At 34.0% G+C, this 21,898-nt stretch overlaps 1 protein-coding gene across 1 annotated transcript in view; it reads right to left on the bottom strand.

The window, feature by feature from the left end:
* The window catches only part of unc80 (unc80, NALCN channel complex subunit), a 93,454-nt gene that overhangs the window by 50,605 nt on the left and 20,951 nt on the right, over positions 1-21,898 (bottom strand). Inside the window, exons 4-12 of the mRNA XM_075292292.1 lie at positions 18,948-18,968; positions 18,546-18,875; positions 18,268-18,478; positions 18,113-18,204; positions 17,758-17,892; positions 17,311-17,621; positions 14,375-14,568; positions 14,135-14,307; positions 6,421-6,533 (exon numbers count right to left, since the gene is read on the bottom strand). Of these exons, the coding sequence (XP_075148407.1) occupies positions 6,421-6,533; positions 14,135-14,307; positions 14,375-14,568; positions 17,311-17,621; positions 17,758-17,892; positions 18,113-18,204; positions 18,268-18,478; positions 18,546-18,875; positions 18,948-18,968 (1,580 nt within the window). The remainder of the gene's footprint in view (positions 1-6,420; positions 6,534-14,134; positions 14,308-14,374; positions 14,569-17,310; positions 17,622-17,757; positions 17,893-18,112; positions 18,205-18,267; positions 18,479-18,545; positions 18,876-18,947; positions 18,969-21,898) is intronic.

The following is a 21,898-nucleotide window of genomic DNA, read 5'->3' as shown; positions in this document are numbered from 1 at the left end:
ACTACACCTTAAAATTACAATAGGAATACTGTTAAAATGAGATTTAGGTACACCACCTGAAGTCGACTCCGGAGTCGGAGTCGAGGCTGATAAGAAATGCTGGATACTAAATATGTTTCCATTAAAATAATTTCATGGTTTCTTGTGTTGAATGTGACATGTCCGTCTGTCCTTCTGATTGGTTGACGTCATTACTCGCGAACGAACCAACTACTTGACTTCAAATTTAGTGCAGGGGCATATTTTGAAAACCTTTCGTTGGATGGATGGATGGATTTCGTCATTCCGAAATATTGGTTTACTACAAGCACGTATGCGAAATTGGGGCCAAATCAGTTTGGAAAAAGTAAATTTTTTAACAAAAGAAACCAATTCGCTCCAAAGCTTATATTGATTATGATCAAATGATTTACATTTTATATTCAGAAGGCATAGAAACAAAGTCCTTACGGTATTTTGAAAACAACCAAAACCAAACTAAACGGGCTTCCATTAACTTATCGACTAATCGACATTTTGTCAAAAGATTTGAAAAGTGTTTTAACTCGATTTTCAATCGAGAATTGAAAATCGATTAAAATTGTCTAATCGGTTAAAACGAATTTATAATGAACAAGCGCAAAAAAAAAACTGAGAAATGAACAAGCCGAAAATGCGAATAGGTGAATAGGATAGTAAATTTGAGAGTATCTGTAGACGATATTATTTATTTGAAAAATTATTTTAAAAGAGAAGCATTATTATTTAGCTGTAGCTCAAAAATGTCGAAAAGAAAAATTCGCTATTTTAAAAAAGTTGGAAATTCGAAAAATCGACTTTCAACGTTCACACATCCCTCTTGAAAGGTGGTCCCACAGGCGTCGGACATCTTTGTATTACCGGGCAACGTCCGTGGCTATTCTCTCTTATCAATAAGTGTTGCCCGATTCTAAAATTGTAAGTTAAAATTGTAGGTTAAATTGTAAGGGCCGATGTTGAATGTGAACCACACCTAAACGCCAAGGTTTTTTTCCGAATTTTATTTGACATTTCTCTATTTCAGACTTACTCAATTTGAACCATGGACGTCGTGAATGGGCAGAATGGTTCCAAGAAATGGCAACAGTGGATGATCAATTTTCGAAGAAAATCATCTTCAGTGATGAGGCACATTTTCACCTCAGTGGATTCGTCAATAAACAGAATTGCCGCATTTGGGCGAATGAGAATCCAAGAGTGATTGTCGAAAAACCAATGCACCCACAAAGAGTGACTGTTTGGTGCGGTTTATGGGCTGGCGGCATCATCGGGCCGTATTTTTTCCAAAATGAGGCCGGTCAGGCAGTTACTGTGAATGGTGTTCGCTATCGTGAGATGATAACGAATTTTTTATGGCCCGAATTGGAAGATATGGATGTGGACGATATGTGGTTTCAGCAGGACGGTGCCACTTGCCACACAGCTAACGAAACAATGGCTCTTTTGCGCAACAAATTCAATGGCCGTGTTATCTCACGTAATGGCGATGTCAATTGGCCGCCAAGATCATGTGATTTGACACCGTTGGACTTTTTTCTTTGGGGTTATTTGAAAGAAAAGGTGTACGACGATAAGCCAGCAACAATTCAAGAGCTAAAGGATGAGATAATTCGGCACATTAACGGCATAGAACCTCCAATATGCCTCAGCGTCATCGAAAATTTGGACCATCGGATGAAGGAGTGCCACCGAGGTCGCGGCGCTCATTTGGCCGATATTTTGTTCTATACATAATTGAGCAACACCAATATATCACAATAAAATAAAATTACAATAATTTCCTAAATAGTTTGTGTTTTATTCAAAATCAACATCGGCCCTTGAAATTTTAACCACCCTTTATATAAAAATAATACGCATTTAATACTAGCGACGCCATCTACACGGATGAAAAAGACTGTTTTTCATATGTTTGGCTATAAACATTATATGTTTGGAACACAAATTTTTAAACACAATATTTTTGAGTGCAAGCATATAATGTTCATAAACTAGCATAACATGTTTGGGACATATATGTTAATATGTTAGAACATATTATGTTTGGGACATAAAATGTTTCTAAATATAATATGCTTGGATGCAAACATATATTAATTTAGAAATAGCCTATAAACATATATGTGTTTAGTAGCTTGGAGCGCTATTTAACAGGGAGCGATATTGAATTAAGTTGTTGCTTGTTATTACAAAATTAACATTTTATTTTTCCTTGGGCAATTGATCAGCTACTTCTTTGATCCTTACAAACTGTGTGGTTCGCTGTTCGAATCCCCGTCCGGCAAAAGGTAAAATTAAAATAAAAAAAATCATACAATTGAATAATTTCTTCTACAATGTTTGTATTACAGAAAAAGGTGCTAAGAACTAAAAAATCTCGTGGAAGTGAGAAAGATGTGGGGGAATATACAATTGGGCAGAAACAAAATTTTGAGCATTCAGGTCGAAAACCTATGTTGTTAGCACCTATATTACCTGTTTATTTTCATAATTCATTATGATTATAAATATATAAATAAATAAATAAAATTTTGAGCACAATATTGTTTGGGAGAATTTTTTTTAAGCATATAATATTTTTGGGTGCTAAATGCTTCCAAACATATTATATGTTCACATAATAACATATTGTTTTTTGGAAGACAACATTATTGAATTTGCAAAAATACAAAATGTTTGGAACTTAGACTACCCAAACATATATTTTTTAGACCAATATGCTTTCAAACATATTATATATTGGAAGAGATCAAACATATAAATGTTTGGGCAATACCCAAAAATGTATATGCTTGAAGCAAAATATGTTTGGGAGTATATGTTACAGAAGCGATTTTTTGTGAGCGTGTATGTGCCAGACGCCATCTATCAGCCAACCTGTTAGAAGTAAATGTTCGTTCATAAATACAGAGTGACCGAAATCCAATTTTAATATCTCCAGCATTTGGAAGACGATTACCAGTCTCTTGGTGTTGTGGTTCGAAATCTTAATCTTATTGCAGCTGGCTGGATTTGACCAAATTTTAATTTTTAATTTTTTACTGATTTTCTACAGCACAACCTTTTGCTTTATTTTTATACCCTTCACCACTACTGTGGTAAAGGGTATAATAAGTTTGTGCATTTGTATTTAACGCCACGAAATAATTGTCATAGACCCATCTTTTAGTATACCGATCGGCTTAGAATTAAATTCTGAGTCGATTTAGCGATGTCCGTCTGTCTGTCTGTCTGTCTGTCTGTCCGTCCGTCCGTCCGTCTGTCTGTATATGTAATTTTGTGCACAAAGTACAGGTCGCAGTTTAAGTCCGATCGTCTTCAAATTTGACATAACGTCTTTCTTCGGGTAGAAGACAATCGCTACTGATTTTGGAAAAAATCGGTTCAGATTTAGATATAGCTGCCATATATATTTATCACCGATTTGATCATAATTCACATATTTATGAACCGACGTTCTTCAAATTTTGCACATCTGAATGTTTTGTTAGTCCCGTAAAAACTGCAAAATATCAGCTAAATCGGTTCAGATTTATATATAGCTCCCATATATATCTTTCGTCCGATTTGGACTTATATGGCCCCAAAAGCTAGAGTTTTGCCCTGATTTGCTTCAAATTTTGCACAACGAGTACGTTTAATAGTATCGTTAATTGTGCCAAATTTAGTTGAAATCGGTTCAGATTTAGATATAGCTCCGCTATATAACTTTCGTCCGATTTTGACTTATATGGCTTCAAAAGCCAGAGTTTTGCCCTGATTTGATTAAAATTTTGTACAAGGAGCACGTTTAACAGTATCGTTAATTGTGCCAAATTTAGTTGAAATCGGTTCAGATTTAGATATAGCTCCCACATATATCTCTCAACCGATTTAGACTTATATGGTCCCAAAAGCCGGAGTTTTGCCCTGATTTGCTTCAAATTTTGCACAACAAGTACGTTTAATAGTATCGTTAAGTGTGCTTAATTTGGTTAAAATCGGTTCCGATTTAGTTATAGCTCCCATATATATCTTTCGTCCGATTTTGATTTATAAGGCCCCAAAAGCCAGAGTTTTGCCCTGAGTTGCTGAGCCAGAGCATAGACCAAGGAAGGTATAGACATCTCAAGTGAATTCACAGCGCTGTAGTTTGCCTGCACACCGTAGAGGGCTCTTTTTCGTCTGCAATTGAGTGATTATTTAATTTGGCTTTAATTTGTTTTCTTTCCTTTGTTCTTTTGATGAAACACCAAATATTGGAAAAACATGTAAAATTCTATACATCCACAACTTTTTTGTAATGCAAATTTACTGATTTGTACGGTAATTCTCGTTTTCCAAAAAGAAATTGAGTCACTTGACTGCGCAATTGAGTGGAATGACTGCGCACTGCAAATAAACAAAACCATGGTGAATTATCAAGGTATGTCTCTATATTTTCTTGGTCTATGGCCAGAGTTTTGCCTTGATTTGATTAAAATTTTGTACAAGGAGCACGTTTAACAGTATCGTTAATTGTGCCAAATTTAGTTGAAATCGGTTCAGATTTAGATATAGCTCCCACATATATCTCTCGACCGATTTGGACTTATATGGTCCCAAAAGCCGGAGTTTTGCCCCGATTTGCTTCAAATTTTGCACAACAAGTACGCTTAATAGTATCGTTAAGTGTGCTTAATTTGGTTAAAATCGGTTCCGATTTAGTTATAGCTCCCATATATATCTTTCGTCCGATTTTGATTTATAAGGCCCCAAAAGCCAGAGTTTTGCCCTGAGTTGCTTGAAATTTAGCAAAATTTAGTATCGTTAATTGTTCAAAATTTAGTTGAAGTCGGTTCAGATTTAGATATAGCTCCCATATATATCATTCGCCCGATTTGGACTAATATGCCCACAGAGGCAAAAGTGCTACTCTGATTTACGTGAAATTTTGCAGAGGGAGTAGAATTGAACTTGAAACTTTGCACAGGCAGTAGACTTGAGGTTCTGCATATGCGTGTTTATTTTGGTTGAAGTCGGTTCAGATTTAGATATAGCTCCCATATATATCTTTCGCCCGATTTTCCGTCATATGACCACAGAGGTCAAAGTTGTTATCCGATTTACGTGAAATTTTGCACAGGGAGTAGATTCAACTTAGTAACTATGCATGTGAAATTTGATTGCAATCGGTTCAGATTCCGATATAGATTCCATATATATGTTTTTCCTATTTAGGCAAAACTGGCCGAAATACCTACATTTTCCTTATCAAATCGCCACTGCCAAGTCATAAACTTGTCAAAATGACTCAAATTTTCCTATTACTCTATTACACATCTATCGACCGATAAATCATAAATACACTTTTGCGAAGTTGCCCCAAAATTTGTTCATATTTAAATGTTTCCTATATTTTTTTTTTACTAACATTGTGTTCCACCTCAGCGCATTAGCCGACTTAAATGTGAAATCTATAAATATTGCAGAACTCTGTACAGATCTGCTCAGATATACAGAATATATGTATATGGATTCATATAGCATCCAACACATTGGACGGATATGATATGGTATCGAAAATGTGGACTTACAAAGTGGTGAAGGGTATAATATAGTCGGCCCGGCCCGGCCCGACTTTAGACTTTCCTTACTTGTTTTTTACTAACATTGTGTTCCCACCTCAGCGCATTAGCCGACTTAAATGTAAAATCTATAAATATTGCAGAACTCTGTACAGATCTGCTCAGATATACAGAATATATGTGTATGGATTCATATAGCATCCAACACATTGGACGGATATGATATGGTATCGAAAATGTGGACTTACAAAGTGGTGAAGGGTATAATATAGTCGGCCCCGACCGACTTTAGACTTTCCTTACTTGTTTTAACTTGTCAAAAATTTATTTGGGATTTTAGTGACGAATTTAAATTTAAATTGGGAAATTTTGGGGACGAAAACATCATATTTTGGGGACAAGAGCCAGAAAAATACTGGCAACACTGACATAGCCTTCAATATAAATCTGTCGCAAAAGGGGACTCACTTTGGGTCTAAAATGTTAACTTCTAATGGAAATAACATAGGATATTCGCAATCAATTTTCCCAAATTGGATTATTTCCATCTTCCAGCATCTTTTAAAGTAACTACAAATCTTAAATTTTATTTGTTGGTTTTGGTTTGTTACTAAACTAATACAAAACGAAATCTATTTTTATGGGCATTGCTAAATTCTCCTGATTAATTGAATATTATTTCGTAAGAAGGAGTATTCCTTCTCATATATTTTTTGGTTTTGTGCCAGTTGTTATAAGACAAATAAGGGACTGCTTTGGAAAGCTTTTGTGGCAATGTGGGCGAGCAGGTGTTTTTTTTACGTGTATAAATATCAGAAACTATCATATATAACTCTAAAAAACTTTAAATACTTACCTTAGACTTGGCATTGATTTTCCTTTAATCAAATTACTCGCTGGTTCCCTGGAGATCATCGAAGCAGAACGTGATAGTTTCTTTTCTCCGGTATCCAAACTGCGATGATATTCCTAATATGGAGGAAACACATAATAATTAGTGAATATATCTTTTCCTTAAGGGTAGGTACTATTTTTTGGGTTTCCATTAAAACTCTAAATAAAATGTGCAGAAATACAAAATGGCAATGGAATAATTTTTAAATATTATTCGTATTTTTATCAAATTGTGGAAAGATTCAGGAAATTGATAGCGAATTATTTCTTAATTGATTGATTCAAAAAAGTAACCTTAAAATTTAATTTCAGCGCGGGAACCGAATAATAGTACCCACCTTAAAGGGAAAATAGGAAATATGTGACATTAAAATATGTATAACAGGAAACATCGAACAAGAAACATATGCAACGTTTACAGGGAACATTAACTATTGTGAAGATTATTAGGAGGTTATTTATGAATGAATAATTTTGCAATAATGTTTTGATTTATTTAATATGAGAAATTTTATAATGTGTGAAAGGACAGTGGATACTATGCAAATGTGAAACAAATCAAATTTTTCATCATATTTGTATCAAATTTAAAATACATATACAAATAATAACATATAATTTGCTGAGTTCAAACGAAATGTTGGATAAAAGTTCTTGTTTGCCGGTAAAGTATTTTTGTAAAAGCCGAATAAAACCAAAATTGTGACAACCGTAGCAATCGATTGCCAATAACAATTTATTGTGGAAGAAACTACTTTAGCGGTAAAAAGATCTTAATTTTGTCTGATATTTTGTTCCACATTTACTATAGCAAAAGTTCGTGAATGGTTGATTGAATATACTGAGTGAAAAACTTAACGATGGCTTCCCTATGTAGAAATAAATGCTTTTGTTTAAGAAAAACACTACAAACTAATTATAATTTTGTCCGAAACGAAATTTTAAACTAACGATAGTTGCTACAAATCCCTACTATTAGATTCGAGAAAGAAAGAAAATTCATCTCATAACAAAAATTTCGCGCAGAATATATGACACGATTTTTCAAAATCCCTATAGTTTCAGCTATTCTATGTCCCCCTCAATGAGCAGTCAATCAATTCAAGATCGTGAATTTTTGTCCTTTTAATGACAACTGAACGTGGTTTATTAAAAAAAAGAAAAAACAACGTTCTAACACGTTAAACCGATTTTCGAAGGAGTCGCAGACACCAAGTGTTACCGGTAATTTACGTAATAGGTTGCCTTATAAGTCCCCGGTCTGACACATAGATGGTGTCGCTAGTATTAAATGCATATTATTTTTATATAGTACCAACCTTCAAATGATTCGTGTCAAAATTTGACGTCTGTAAGTCAATTAGTTTGTGAGATAGAGCGTATTTTGTGAAGCAACTTTTGTTATTGTGAAAAAATTGAAAAAAAAGGAATTTCGTGTTTTGATAAAATACTGTTTTCTGAAGGGAAAAAATACGGTGGAAGCAAAAACTTGGCTTGATAATGAGTTTCCGGACTCTGTCCCAAGGAAATAAACAATAATTGATTGGTATGCAAAATTCAAGCGTGGTGAAATGAGGACGGATGACGGTGAACGCAGTGGACGCCCGAAAGAGGTGGTTACCGACGAAAACATCAAAAAAATCCACAAAATTATTTTGAATGACCGTAAAATGAAGTTGATCGAGATAGCAGAGACCATAAAGATATCAAAGGAACGTGTTGGTCATATCATTCATCAATATTTGGATATGCAGAAGCTCTGTGCAAAATGGGTGCCGCGCGAGCTCATATTTGACCAAAAACAACAACGTGTTGATGATTCTAAGCGGTGTTTGCAGCTGTTAACTCGTAATACACCCGAGTTTTTCTGTCGATATGTGACAATGGATGAAACATGGCTCCATCACTACACTCCTGAGTCCAATCGACAGTCGGCTGAGTGGACAGCGACCGGTGAACCGTCTCCGAAGCGTGGAAAGACTCAAAAGTCCGCTGGCAAAGTAATGGCCTCTGTTTTTTGGGATGAGCATGGAATAATTTTTATCGATTCTCTTGAGAAGGGAAAAACCATCAACAGTGATTATTATATGGTGTTATTGGAGAGTTTGAAGGTCGAAATCGCGGCAAAACGGTCCCATATGAAGAAGAAAAAAGTGTTGTTCCACCAAGACAACGCACCGTGCCACAAGTCATTGAGAACGATGGCAAAAATTCATGAATTGGGCTTCGAATTTCTTCCCCACCCACCGTATTCTCCAGATCTAGCCCCCAGCGACTTTTTCTTGTTCTCAGACCTCAAAAGGATGCCGGCAGGGAAATAATTTGGCCGCAATGAAGAGGTGATCGCCGAAACTGAGGCCTATTTTGAGGCAAAACAGAAGGAGTACTACCAAAATGGTATCAAAAAATTGGAAGGTCATTATAATCGTTGTATCGCTCTTGAAGGGAACTATGTTGAATAATAAATACGAATTTTGACAAAAAAATGTGTTTTTCTTTGTTAGACCGGGGACTTATCAGCCAACCTGTTAGCATTATATCACACACAGATATTTATTTATTTATTGAGTTCTTGCACAACAATTCTCCAGGTACTAAAATTTAAACTACAGGCATTTGCTCGTATGCGAAAAGATTGATATCATAACAATTTTAATGGCATCAAATTTAACTAAAACGAAGAATAAAAATTATGCATTATGTATTAAAAAAGATAAGTGAAAGACACATGAGGTAAACATGAAACAAATAAAATAATTGCGAAATAAAATAATACGACATATAAGGCACTAGCGTAACCCAGCACGCATCGCTGGGCCTTCCGAAACATATTTGTAGGAACATTTCGCGTTAACTTAGCCAGCCATATCCTTCGAGCTGAAAGCAAATTCGAAAAATTTTAATTATTTCCAACACATCGGACAATTTGATTTTTCGTTTATATACAGAAGTACCGCGAATATGTAGTAAAATGGTCCGCCTTGACAAACGTCGGGGAGAGGATGTTCCCTTTCCACCAATTTTTTAAATTATGTTTTGTATTCCAGTAGTTGGACAATCGTCTACATTTCCTGTGTGGTTTGTCAAGGAAAAGTATCCTTCTCCTCAACATATCGGAAAATTAAGAATTATATTTCAACAACATACACTGAAAAAAATATTAAAGATTACGCAATCTAAATTGTAGGAAGCGAAATTTACAAAATATTAAGGACAAATTCCTTTAAAATAATGAAATTTTATAAAGTTTGTAATATTTGCTTTAAAAACGTTTTTCATTAAATTTGTAAATTTGCGTCCCTTCGTTTAAGTCGCATGTCTTTGAACTAAGGCTAATTTTCCTTAAAGTTAAACTGAAATATTCAAATATATATATTCCTTAAATTAACTGAAATATTGAAACTTTAGATTTAAGATAAAAACGCTTCAAATATAGGATAAGATTTATTTTGAGGATTTAGCGTCTTTGGTTTAATGTTTTTTTTAGAATTAAGAAAACATTTTTTACTTTGAAGTATCCGTTATAATTTGGATTTTTAAACTGGCATTTGTTTGCACGTGAATACCTTTATTAATAAACCGCGAAAATAGAATGAAAATTTTATAATAAGATCTGTATCCTAATTTAAAGTTTATTGGTCCTAGATTTAAAGCTAGATGGGTCGCTAAAAAATTTCTTTATTTTAAAGAAGTCGGATCTTTGGCTCGGAATCAATACCAACAAAATCCTTAAACGAAGGTCAAAATCTTTGGATCCAAGTAAACTTTTTTTTGAGTGTACGTAGAATCACTGTTTCCCGTCCAATAAATAGGAAAAAGCAAAAGTACTTAAAAAATTTACCATATTAACATTTGTTAAAATGTTGGACACGGAAAACATGCCTTTCCCGATATCGGAAAATCACGTACCCTATATTAACGTGAACATATATCGGAAAATGATGCACCCTCTACGTTACTTAGCTTAAAAAAGTCTGGCAGAAGCCTGTGCAAAAATCATAAAATTATGTACCGAGTTCCCATTTACGAACAATCTATCTATTTTCAATTTTCAAAAAATCGGACAAAAGGGAACCCTCTCCCCACCTTCTCTCGTGGTGACCAGATATCGGAAGATCACGTACCCTACATTAATTTCACAATCTACCCAACGGTCCCTATAAATTCCAAGTAAATCGACAAAGTTTTCCGCTTTCCCAACCAGATATCGAAAAATCATGTACCCTGTATTAATTTAATCACCTCCTCCCACGTTTCCTGGTTAAGTTTGCTCTATTTTTTTTAAAGGGACGTCACTTTCCCCGATAAAATATTGACAAACATAGAAGTGGATAGCACCCTCAACCTTCCCTGAAAATTCCAAGAAAATCTACAAGCTTTCCTTCAAGTGTGGCGCAAGGAGAAATCTCTCCCCGTCCAAATACCCAAAAATCAGGTACATCATATTGATTTCACAACCTTCCCCGAAGGCCTTTGTAAATTTCAAGAAAACTTGAGAATTTTTTTTTCAGTTTTAGAGGAGGTTCCCAACCAAATATCGAAAAGTGATGTAGCGTATCTTGCGTAGACGTCCCAGAAAACGTCAAGCAAATTATAAGCCAAATTTTCAAAAGGCCAAGGCGAGGCCCCTTTTCCCCTCCAAATATCGCAAAATCAGGTATCCAATATTAATTTCATAACCTCTCCACACGTCCTATGTAAATTTCAAGTAAATTGGAAGAGTGTAATTATTTCTCTGTATGTACTGAAGGAGAAGCGGATGTCTCCCTAATCCCTTTTATCCCCGATCAAATTTAAAAAAATCACAAACCTTATATACATTGCATAACCTCACCCTGTTTATCCGTAAAATTTCAGTCGGAGAATTTTAGTTTTTTTCACTGTACTGTAAAAAAAAGTCGGGCAAAGGTGATGTCCCTCTCCCCACCAAATATCGAAAAATAAAGTAGCCGTTCATTGTCTAGACGCCCCTTTCAACCTCACCTGAAAATTTGAAGCAAATCGGATAATTTGTTCCAATTTTCAAAAAGTCGTGCAAGGGGGAGGTCTCCCAGCCCGTCCAAATATGAACACATGAGGTACCCCATATTAATTTCGTAACCTCCCCGCACGTTCTCTGTAAATCTCAATTAAATCAGAGAATTTTAGTTTATTCACTCTTCTGTAAAAAAAATTGGACAAAGGGGAGTCCCCCTCCGCAACCAAATATCGAAAATTAAAGAAGCGGATCTATGTCTAGATGCCAACGCCAAACTTCTCTGACAATTTCAAGCAAATCGTTTCGAAAACTTTCTCCACATGTCAAGGCATCGTGTTTTACGATTTGATTCTTGGAAGAATTGAGCCACATGGCGAGGCACATAACAACAACAATTTTTAAACTGTGACTGAAATAAATAATGGTTTTACGACATATGAATATCCTTGTCGCTCTAATCGCGGCAAAACGGCCCCATATGAAGAAGAAAAAAGTGTTGTTCCACCAAGACAACGCACCGTGCCACAAGTCTCGGCAACCAAATATCGAAATTAAAGTAGCGGATCTTTGTCTAGATGCCAACGCCAAACTTCACTGACAATTTCAAGCAAATAGTTTCGAAAACTTTCTCCACATGTCAAGGCATCGTGTTTTACGATTGATTCATGGAAGAATTGAGCCACATGGCGAGGCACTTAACAACAACAATGTTTAAACTGTGACTGGAATAAATAATGATTTTACGACATATGAATATCCTTTCCGCTCTAATCGCAGCAAAACGGTCCCATATGAAGAAGAAAAAAGTGTTGTTCCACCAAGACAACGCACCGTGCCACAAGTCATTGATAACGATGACAAAAATGCATGAATTGGGCTTCGAATTGCTTCCCCGCCCACCGTATTCTCCAGATCTGGCCCCCAGCTCGCAGGGAAAAAATTTGGTTGCAATGAATAGGTGATCGCCGAAACTGGGGCCTATTTTGAGGCAAAACCGAAGGGAACTATGTTGAATAATAAAAACGAATTTTGACAAAAAAAAGGTGTTTTTCTTTGTTAGACCGGGGACTTATCAGCCAACCTGTTATAACTCTCGAAAATGTCACACAACTCGTTAGATCATATCATCTCAAATTACCAAAGATGACTTAAATGCATATCTTTGGTTCGGGATTTCCTTCACTATGCTCCAAACTTAATCTACACCTGAGCCTAGATTTCATTGCTTTATACGGTTGTTTTCATCGTTCTTACTTTTCTGGGGACATCTCCACATTCAATTCCTCGATTCTGAGATCAAAAGGTTTTGTGATGCGAATTCCACTGGAAAGTTAGTCTTTACCTGGAAAAGCGAGTAATTACGACGTTGTTTAATTACCCGAAATTCTTTTGAGCAAAAATGAGAAAGAATTTTAGTTAATAGGAGCGGCCATGGGTATATTCTCTTGCTTGAGTTGGTTTTACCTGTTTGGTGTACGCCCGACGTTCGGAGAGTGCAGAGAGTGGTGCACTTGGCATTTATTCGGAGCGAAACTTAAAAATACTTCTTTTTTCAAATGTTTGAGGAGTTATTCCGAAAAAAAATTGTAAGAGACTGATCAATCAAAATATTGTCACTCGATAGCTACTACTTTTTTCCATCTTTCTGGCAACATACAGATACCAGGGTAACCATATGAATTTTTGGGATTGTCGTAGTGGATCGATCCACTTTTCATCACCAGTAACGATACGATGCAAAAAACCTTTCCTTTGTTGCTTTTGGAGCAGTTACTAGAAAGTGAAAATTCGTCTTCGACATCTCTCGGCTTCAACTCGTACGGTACCCAAGTTCCTTCTTTTTGAATCATTAAGATGCGAATTAGGTAAACATTTGATTCGGGACCGGTCAATTGGCCGCCTAAACCGTTAAATTTTTTGTGGGGCTATGTTAAAGCTCATGTTTATACAGACAAGTTCGCTCCAATTGACTAATGGGAAGACAATATTGAAGTATTGATTCATGAGATACCGACTGAAATTTTGCAAAGAGTATGCCAAAATTGGACTAAGGGGATGGACCATTTGAAGTGCAGTCGCGATCAACTTTTGCATGAATTAACCTTCAGACATTAAGTTAAATATATGGACCGTACTATCCATTCAAATAAAGATTTCATTTTTCTAAATTTTATGATATTTTTTTTAATTTATCTATAAAAATCACCATTTATGTGGTAATCACCATTAATTTGCAATTTTTTAATGAAAACCAAAGAAATTATGTAAAATTTTTAGTAATTAATATTGAGGACCATTTGTACGATCATACTAGAAATGATTTTCTGACATCGATTTCTTCTTATTCTTAGTTTAACTTGTGGAACAAAATTTAGTCAATGGTTCAATACTCTCTTCTGCTATATTCTTATCTTCCTCTTCCTCTTATTTTTTTTAAATTTTTCTTGTAAACAAAAGCATTTGTTTCGACATGGGGGGGAAAATCGATGTGAATCTTAATTTATGACAAGTAGATGAGTAGATTGCAAAATATTTTTTAGTTGAAATTAGAAACATCTGGGAGGTGGTGTATAAAGCTCTGCAAGCAAAGTAGGGAAGAACCATAACACACATAAAACATCAAATCGGTAAATTGTGCTTCAGACACATTATAGTGGATTATGAATGTTTCTTGGATGAAAAAACGAAATGATCTTACTGCATGTTGCAGTGGTCTCTTGCCATTTGCTGAACCTGTTTCTAGCCCTACTTTTTCCAAATTCTTTTCCGATTTTGAAAACATTTTCGTCTCAACAAATGCTCGAAGATCGGACATTTTTACACGTTTCTTTTTCTCACTGCCTCGACGCTCAGCGGTTGGGGAAGCTTCCTCTGTATAAAAGATGAAAATGTATTTGTTATAATCAGTATTCTAAAACTCAGTGTCGCAAGCTCTTACCTGCCAAACATGTGGTTATTGATGGTTCTGGTATTTCGATATAATCCTTGTTTATAGAACTTCCTGGACTGTCTCGATTATTGCTGTTGGGTCCTTGGTACAAAGAGATTTCAATATGTGGTATTGGTAGAGAATTAGATCGTTTTCGTGGTTGATTAATAGATATGGCAGCTTCTTCGCCTATATCGCTAAGTCTGCAAAACAAAAAATAAAGAATATGACTATTGACTGAGGGTTCGGTCAGACTATATAATTATATGACAGAAATAAGATAGGCTTTTTACTGTACTGCCAACGCAAGTCATGGATTCAATCCCAGTTTCGACCCAACAGTAAAAAAAATTTTATTATCATTGGGTTATCCCCTCTCAGTACTGCTGGTGCTGCTATAAAAGCAATGAAAATATTCTTTTTGGATTCGGAAGTGGTGCAAAAGCGGATCAGAAGCCATTAATTGTACATGGGCTTGACATAAGGCGGAACTTGACCTTTTACAAATCCACAGGATTGATTTTTTGAAAACTTTTATTTCTATAGAAAATTTTGTCAAAATTTTATTTCTATAGAAAATTTTGTCAAAATGTCATTTCTATAGAAAATTTTGTCAAAATTGTATTTCTATAGAAAATTTTGTCAAAATTTTATTTTTATAGAAAATTTTGTCAAAATTTTATTTTTATAGAAAATTTTGTAAAATTTTATTTCTATAGAAAATTTTGTCAATATTTTATTTCTATATAAAAAAAAAAATTGTCAAAACTTTATTTCTAAAGAAAATTTTGTCAAAATTTTATTTCTAAAGGAAATTTTGTCAAAATTTTATTTCTAAAGAAAATTTTGTCAAAATTTTATTTCTATGGAAAATTTTGTCACAATTTTATTTCTATAGAAAATTTTGTCGAAATTTTATTTCTTTAGAAAAATTTGGTCAAAATTTTATTTCTATAAAAAATTTTGTCAAAATTTCTATAGAAAATTTTGTCAAAATTGTATTACTAAAGAAAATTTTGTTAAAATTTTATTTCTGTAGAAAATTTTGTTAAAATTTTATATTTTTAGAAAATATTGTCAAAATTTTATTTCTATGGAAAATTTTGTCACAATTTTATTTCTATAGAAAATTTTGTCAAAATTTTATTTCTATAGAAAATTTTGTCAAAATTTTATTTCTATAGAAAATTTTGTCAAAATATTATTACTAAAGAAAATTTTGTTAAAATTTTATTTCTGTAGAAAATTTTGTTAACATTTTATTTTTATAGAAAATTTCGTCAAAATTTTATTTCTATAGAAAATGTTGCCAAAATTTTATTTCTACAGAAAATTTTATCAAAATTTTATTTCTATAAAAAATTTTCTCAAAATGTCATTTCTATCGAGAATTTTGTCAAAATTTTATTTCTATAGAAAATTTTATCAAAATTTTGTTTCTGTAGAAAATTTTGTCAATATTTTATTTCTATAGAAAATTTTGTCAATATTTTATTTCCATAGAAAATTTTGTTAATTTTATCTATAAAATTTTTTTAAAATTTTGTCTCTATAGAAAATTTTGTCAAAATGTTATTTCTATGGAAAATTGTATCAAAATTTTATTTCTATAGAATTGTATTTGTATACAAAAAAATTTTGTAATAATTCTTGGTTGGGTTTCTAAAGAAAATTTTGTCAAAATTTTATTTCTAAAGGAAATTTTGTCAAAATTTTATTTCTAAAGAAAATTTTGTCAAAATTTTATTTCTATGGAAAATTTTGTCACAATTTTATTTCTATAGAAAATTTTGTCGAAATTTTATTTCTTTAGAAAAATTTGGTCAAAATTTTATTTCTATAAAAAATTTTGTCAAAATTTCTATAGAAAATTTTGTCAAAATTGTATTACTAAAGAAAATTTTGTTAAAATTTTATTTCTGTAGAAAATTTTGTTAAAATTTTATATTTTTAGAAAATATTGTCAAAATTTTATTTCTATGGAAAATTTTGTCACAATTTTATTTCTATAGAAAATTTTGTCAAAATTTTATTTCTATAGAAAATTTTGTCAAAATTTTATTTCTATAGAAAATTTTGTCAAAATATTATTACTAAAGAAAATTTTGTTAAAATTTTATTTCTGTAGAAAATTTTGTTAACATTTTATTTTTATAGAAAATTTCGTCAAAATTTTATTTCTATAGAAAATGTTGCCAAAATTTTATTTCTACAGAAAATTTTATCAAAATTTTATTTCTATAGAAAATTTTCTCAAAATGTCATTTCTATCGAGAATTTTGTCAAAATTTTATTTCTATAGAAAATTTTATCAAAATTTTGTTTCTGTAGAAAATTTTGTCAATATTTTATTTCTATAGAAAATTTTGTCAATATTTTATTTCCATAGAAAATTTTGTTAATTTTATCTATAAAATTTTTTTAAAATTTTGTCTCTATAGAAAATTTTGTCAAAATGTTATTTCTATGGAAAATTGTATCAAAATTTTATTTCTATAGAATTGTATTTGTATACAAAAAAATTTTGTAATAATTCTTGGTTGGAGAGGAAGAATTTGAAAAATATACCAAACCATCAAGAATTCTACGAATTTGTGTAAGAGTAAAAATTCTACCATTTGTGGTAAAATACCACTAACTGTGGCAACCGTGGGTACCACTCCACCCTATGATGGAGGGTATAAAAATATTCTTTCACCATGATGAGTATTGAAATTCTTTAATTTTGATCGCCGACCAAAGCGACATACTTGACTGGCATTGATCACTGTAGCTTATTGACATCATTTAATGATAAACATTCCATTCTTTCCATGTTGACACAGCGGGCCATTGTGCCTTCCATTATACTCAACTTTATCTTGGGAATCTTAATTTCGCTTTGTTTAATTAAGTCTATTTAAACTTAATTATATTGCTAGGGGAAAATGTCCTCTCTTACTCACCGATTATACATATACTGAAGACTCCAGAAGATACCTTCCTCCTGCCAATGAGATATGAAGAGACAACGCATTACACCCACATCCAGAAAAGTGGCAGCGGAAACATCGGCATGAAGACTTTCAGATTTTTCCGACTCGGTTTCCCTTTCCACAGAGGCACTGCGTTTCTCTTTCATGGAAGCACCACGGATCAGTTCCTGTTGATCAAATTCAAATTTAGTCGATGGTTTATCCTTATCTCTTGAATGTATGGACTGGCGACTGCCGCGCCGGCTTTGAGGTTGCTGTTGGGTCAAGAGGCTAGCATCAGCCTATAGGGGAATACGGCATGCGATGGCATCGTCATTGTTACACACAATCGGGAGAGGGGGATCATGTAAGAAGAAATCACCATGTTAATGTCAATAGTTCATGGGTTTGAAGTTGGGAAAAGCATTTAACAATTACAGTAAAAAATGAATTGTCCATTAAATGGGAAGCAGAAGGTAAACGAAAAATAACAACACGTTCATCTTCAACACTGGATGCTTCTTCGGGTATAGTTTCGGGGAAAAATTCCTTGGGCGATGACACCCAAGAGCTCTAAAACACATTTATTATTCCAAAAAGGATCATTGTTAAGGATAAGAAAACGAAAAACAAAAGAACGAACATTCATATGAAAAATCACACACCAAAACTATGATAATATATATATTTATATTTAACTTTTTTTTAAACATTATAATGGCATAAGGCATATTAAGGCATTTGCATAGGCCTGCTAGCCAGCCAGCCAAGCAGTTTAAATGGCTATACATACCTCTTCGTCCTGGCGAGTGGTATGATCGGAACCGGCACTTTGGGGAGAGTCTGCTTTGGGAGACATGGCATCAACACTAAGAGATTGTTTGCCTAACAAAAGGGAGATTATTACAATCAGTATCGATTTGTAGTATCCTTGGCTATTAGACTTACGTCCTGAGAACACATCTGTTGATCCTTTGGGTGTAGGGGCACAAAGTAAATTTCGAGCTTTTGGTTTTACTGGAGCCGTAAAACAGGGAGCACCAGGGGCCCGATTATCCCACATACCCTGCCACAATTTAATACCATTTTCCAAACGGCAATTTTGAAAATCAGATTCTTTCAAATGATGGATAATGGGAGCAAATAGGTAAACAAAGAGCTGGAGAGAAAAAGAATGAGATATTACATAAATATTACAATACGCCAATAATTATGTGTAGATTTACCGTTATTGTGGGTACTGAGAACAAATATTGATCCATTGATTTGCCCTTATGTTCACTATCGATTGCCAAACCCCCAATTCCGCCCTCATCCCCAGCACATTCCTCAGCAGCATATAAGAAAATCCATTGCATGGCATATAGCAGAGTTGTCTCAATTTGACCAATTGCCTGCATATCCTTGACACGATTATGCAGCAAGGCGGACACACAATGCATGACATGTGGTAAGGCAGCTTGCAAAAGGCGCCATCGTGGTATGGCTGCCAAGCCATCGGTCAATGAAGGTGATAAACCGAATTGTATATTCAGAACCACAACCTTCTCGAAAGACTATTAGAGAGAAAGAGCGGGAGGGGGAAGTTTAATTTTCAAAATAACCATTATAAATGTCCATGATCTTACCTTGCAAGCTCCTTTAGATTCCTGTGTTTGTTTTTTGTTTTGTGGCCATTTGAGATTTAAGAAATAGAGATATACATACATTTAAATTTAAATTTTATTTAACGAGTTAATTCTTATTTATATTCTAAAATAATTTAACATAAATTTAAGAAAACATCTAACACCAAACATAAAATAGCCAAAATATTTTTTTTACAAGGCAACATAGAATAAAAACATATATTGAAATTAAAAACTATATATACAAAAGAGGCTATACTGTATTTAATTAATTTATTGCCATTTCGTAATTATAGTATGTATTGTATACGGTTTTAGGGAAGCCTTTTCAATTGCCGATGGTTTTTCTGTTGAGCTGAGTAAAAATTTACTCTTGACTCTCGCTGGTCAAGACATTTTTCTATGGGTGGAACAAAAAAAAAAATCCATCTGACCCTTGTACCCGACCCCTTCTCTCTTTACGCACGTCTCTGATATACTGCCTACGTCTCTGATATTTATACTGAAAAAAACTTGCCGGGTTTCAAAGATTATCTTTCCTCTAGAGATGTTGGTATCGATTCCGAGTCAAAGACGCCGAAATTATTCTTTTTTCTGTTTTTTCCAAAGCCATTTAAAAAAGCGGTAACGACAACATAAATTTCCAAATTCAGTGTTGTCTTCAAGTAGAAATTATGCTACGTTCCAACTAACGCACGTTTGAAAAACATCTCCTATTTTTGAACGATTTTTTGCTTTGCAGTCAAGATATTAAAGGCAAAATAAATTCAAAGACGATTTCATTAATATTGGAGAATTCGTCTGAATTATTAAAACCAAGTTGACCTTAGTCAAACAACATTTTCTTCAATGTAAAGATACACATTAAGCCTAATCACTTAACTAACAGGTTGGCTGATAAATCCCCGGTCTGACACATAGATGGCGTCGCTAGTATTAAATGCATATTATTTTTATATAGTACCAACCTTCAAATGATTCGTGTCAAAATTTGACGTCTGTAAGGCAATTAGTTTGTGTGATAGAGCGTCTTTTGTGAAGCAACTTTTTTGTGAAAAAATGGAAAAAAAGGAATTTCGTGTTTTGATAAAATACTGTTTTCTGAAGGGAAAAAATACGGTGGAAGCAAAAACTTGGCTTGATAATGAGTTTTCGGATTCTGCCCCAGGGAAATCAACAATAATTGATTGGTATGCAAAATTTAAGCGTGTTGAAATGAGCACGGAGGACGGTGAACGCAGTGGACGCCCGAAAGAGGTGGTTACCGACGAAAACATCAAAAAAATTCACAAAATGATTTTGAATGACCGTAAAATGAAGTTGATCGAGATAGCAGAGGCCTTAAAGATATCAAAGGAACGTGTTGGTTATATCATTCATCAATATTTCGATATGCGGAAGCTCTGTGCAAAATGGGTGCGGCGCGAGCTCACATTTGACCAAAAATAACAACGTGTTGATGATTCTGAGCGGTGTTTGCAGCTGTTAACTCGTAATACACCCAAGTTTTTGCGTCGATATATGTCACAATGTATGAAACATGGCTCCATCACTACACTCCTGAGTCCAATCGACAGTCGGCTGGGTGGACAGCGACCGGTGAACCGTCTCCGAAGCGTGGAAAGACTCAAAAGTCCGCTGGCAAAGTAATGACCTCTGTTTTTTTGGGATGCGCATGGAATAGTTTTTATCGATTATCTTGAGAAGGGAAAAACTATCAATAGTGACTATTATATGGCGTTATTGGAGCGTTTGAAGGTCGAAATCGCGGCAAAACGGTCCCATATGAAGAAGAAAAAACTGTTATTCCACCAAGACAACGCACCGTGCCACAAGTCATTGAGAACGATGGCAAAAATTCATGAATTGGGCTTCAAATTGCTTCCCCATCCACCATATTCTCCAGATCTGGCCCCCAGCGACTTTTTCTTGTTCTCAGACTTCAAAAGGATGCTCGCAGGGAAAAAATTTGGCTGCAATGAAGAGGTGGTCACCGAAACTAAGGCCTATTTTGAGGCAAAACCGAAGGAGTACTACCAAAATGGTATCAAAAAATTGGAAGGTCGTTATAATCGTTGTATCGCTCTTAAAGGGAACTATGTTGAATAAACACAAAACAAATGTGTTTTTCTTTATTAGACCGGGGACTTATCAGCCAACCTGTTAGCATTATATCACACACAGATATTTATTTATTTATTGAGTTCTTGCACAACAATTCTCCAGGTACTAAAACCTGTTACTCTATTTTGTGAATGGACCAGTCCCAGTTCTGGTCAAAACGTATGGAATGGAGCCACCGTGGTGCAATGGTTAGCATGCCCGCCTTGAATTGCTAGAAAAGCGTTGGACTAAGTGTATTGAAGTTTCAGGAGATTATACTGAAAAATAAAAATATTTTTGAAAAACTAACTATTTCTTTCATTGATAGGCTAAGAAGTTTCCGAACCGCCCTCGTATATGCCCTCTAACAGCCTTGCAAAAATGTGTCCATATCGGTCCATTATTATATATAAACTAGACTTAACATCCGGACGAGCCTTTTGTTTGCCACAAATGTTTTTTGCAAAAAATTATGTTGCTCAATTTTTTTGGGATAAGTAACTTTGACTAGATTTGTTGATTTTTCTAAATAAAAACTTTGATAACGGCATTTGGCTTCATTCCTTTTAATTATTCTTTTAGATTAATTTCTTTATGTCATTGATTTGACAAAACTTTCTAAATCATGTTGTATTCTGTAGTTATTTGCGAATGAATCGTTTTATTAATATATGTCAGAAGAAGAAAAAGTTACTCAATAACATATATGTACACTGCCCGCCACATGATTAGGACACCCCAAGGTGCTTCGTTTACAAACGATGTGTCTTCTATAAAAAAAAAAAAAAACTCGATATTGTTTTTAAAGGGTGATTCTTTTGAGGTTAGGATTTTCATGCATTAGTATT

Source organism: Haematobia irritans, chromosome 1 (assembly GCF_050003625.1).
Source record: "Haematobia irritans isolate KBUSLIRL chromosome 1, ASM5000362v1, whole genome shotgun sequence".
Classification (NCBI taxonomy): domain Eukaryota; kingdom Metazoa; phylum Arthropoda; class Insecta; order Diptera; family Muscidae; genus Haematobia; species Haematobia irritans.
The sequence above is the reverse complement of the archived record's forward strand: the minus strand, read 5'-3'. Positions and strand labels throughout refer to the sequence as shown.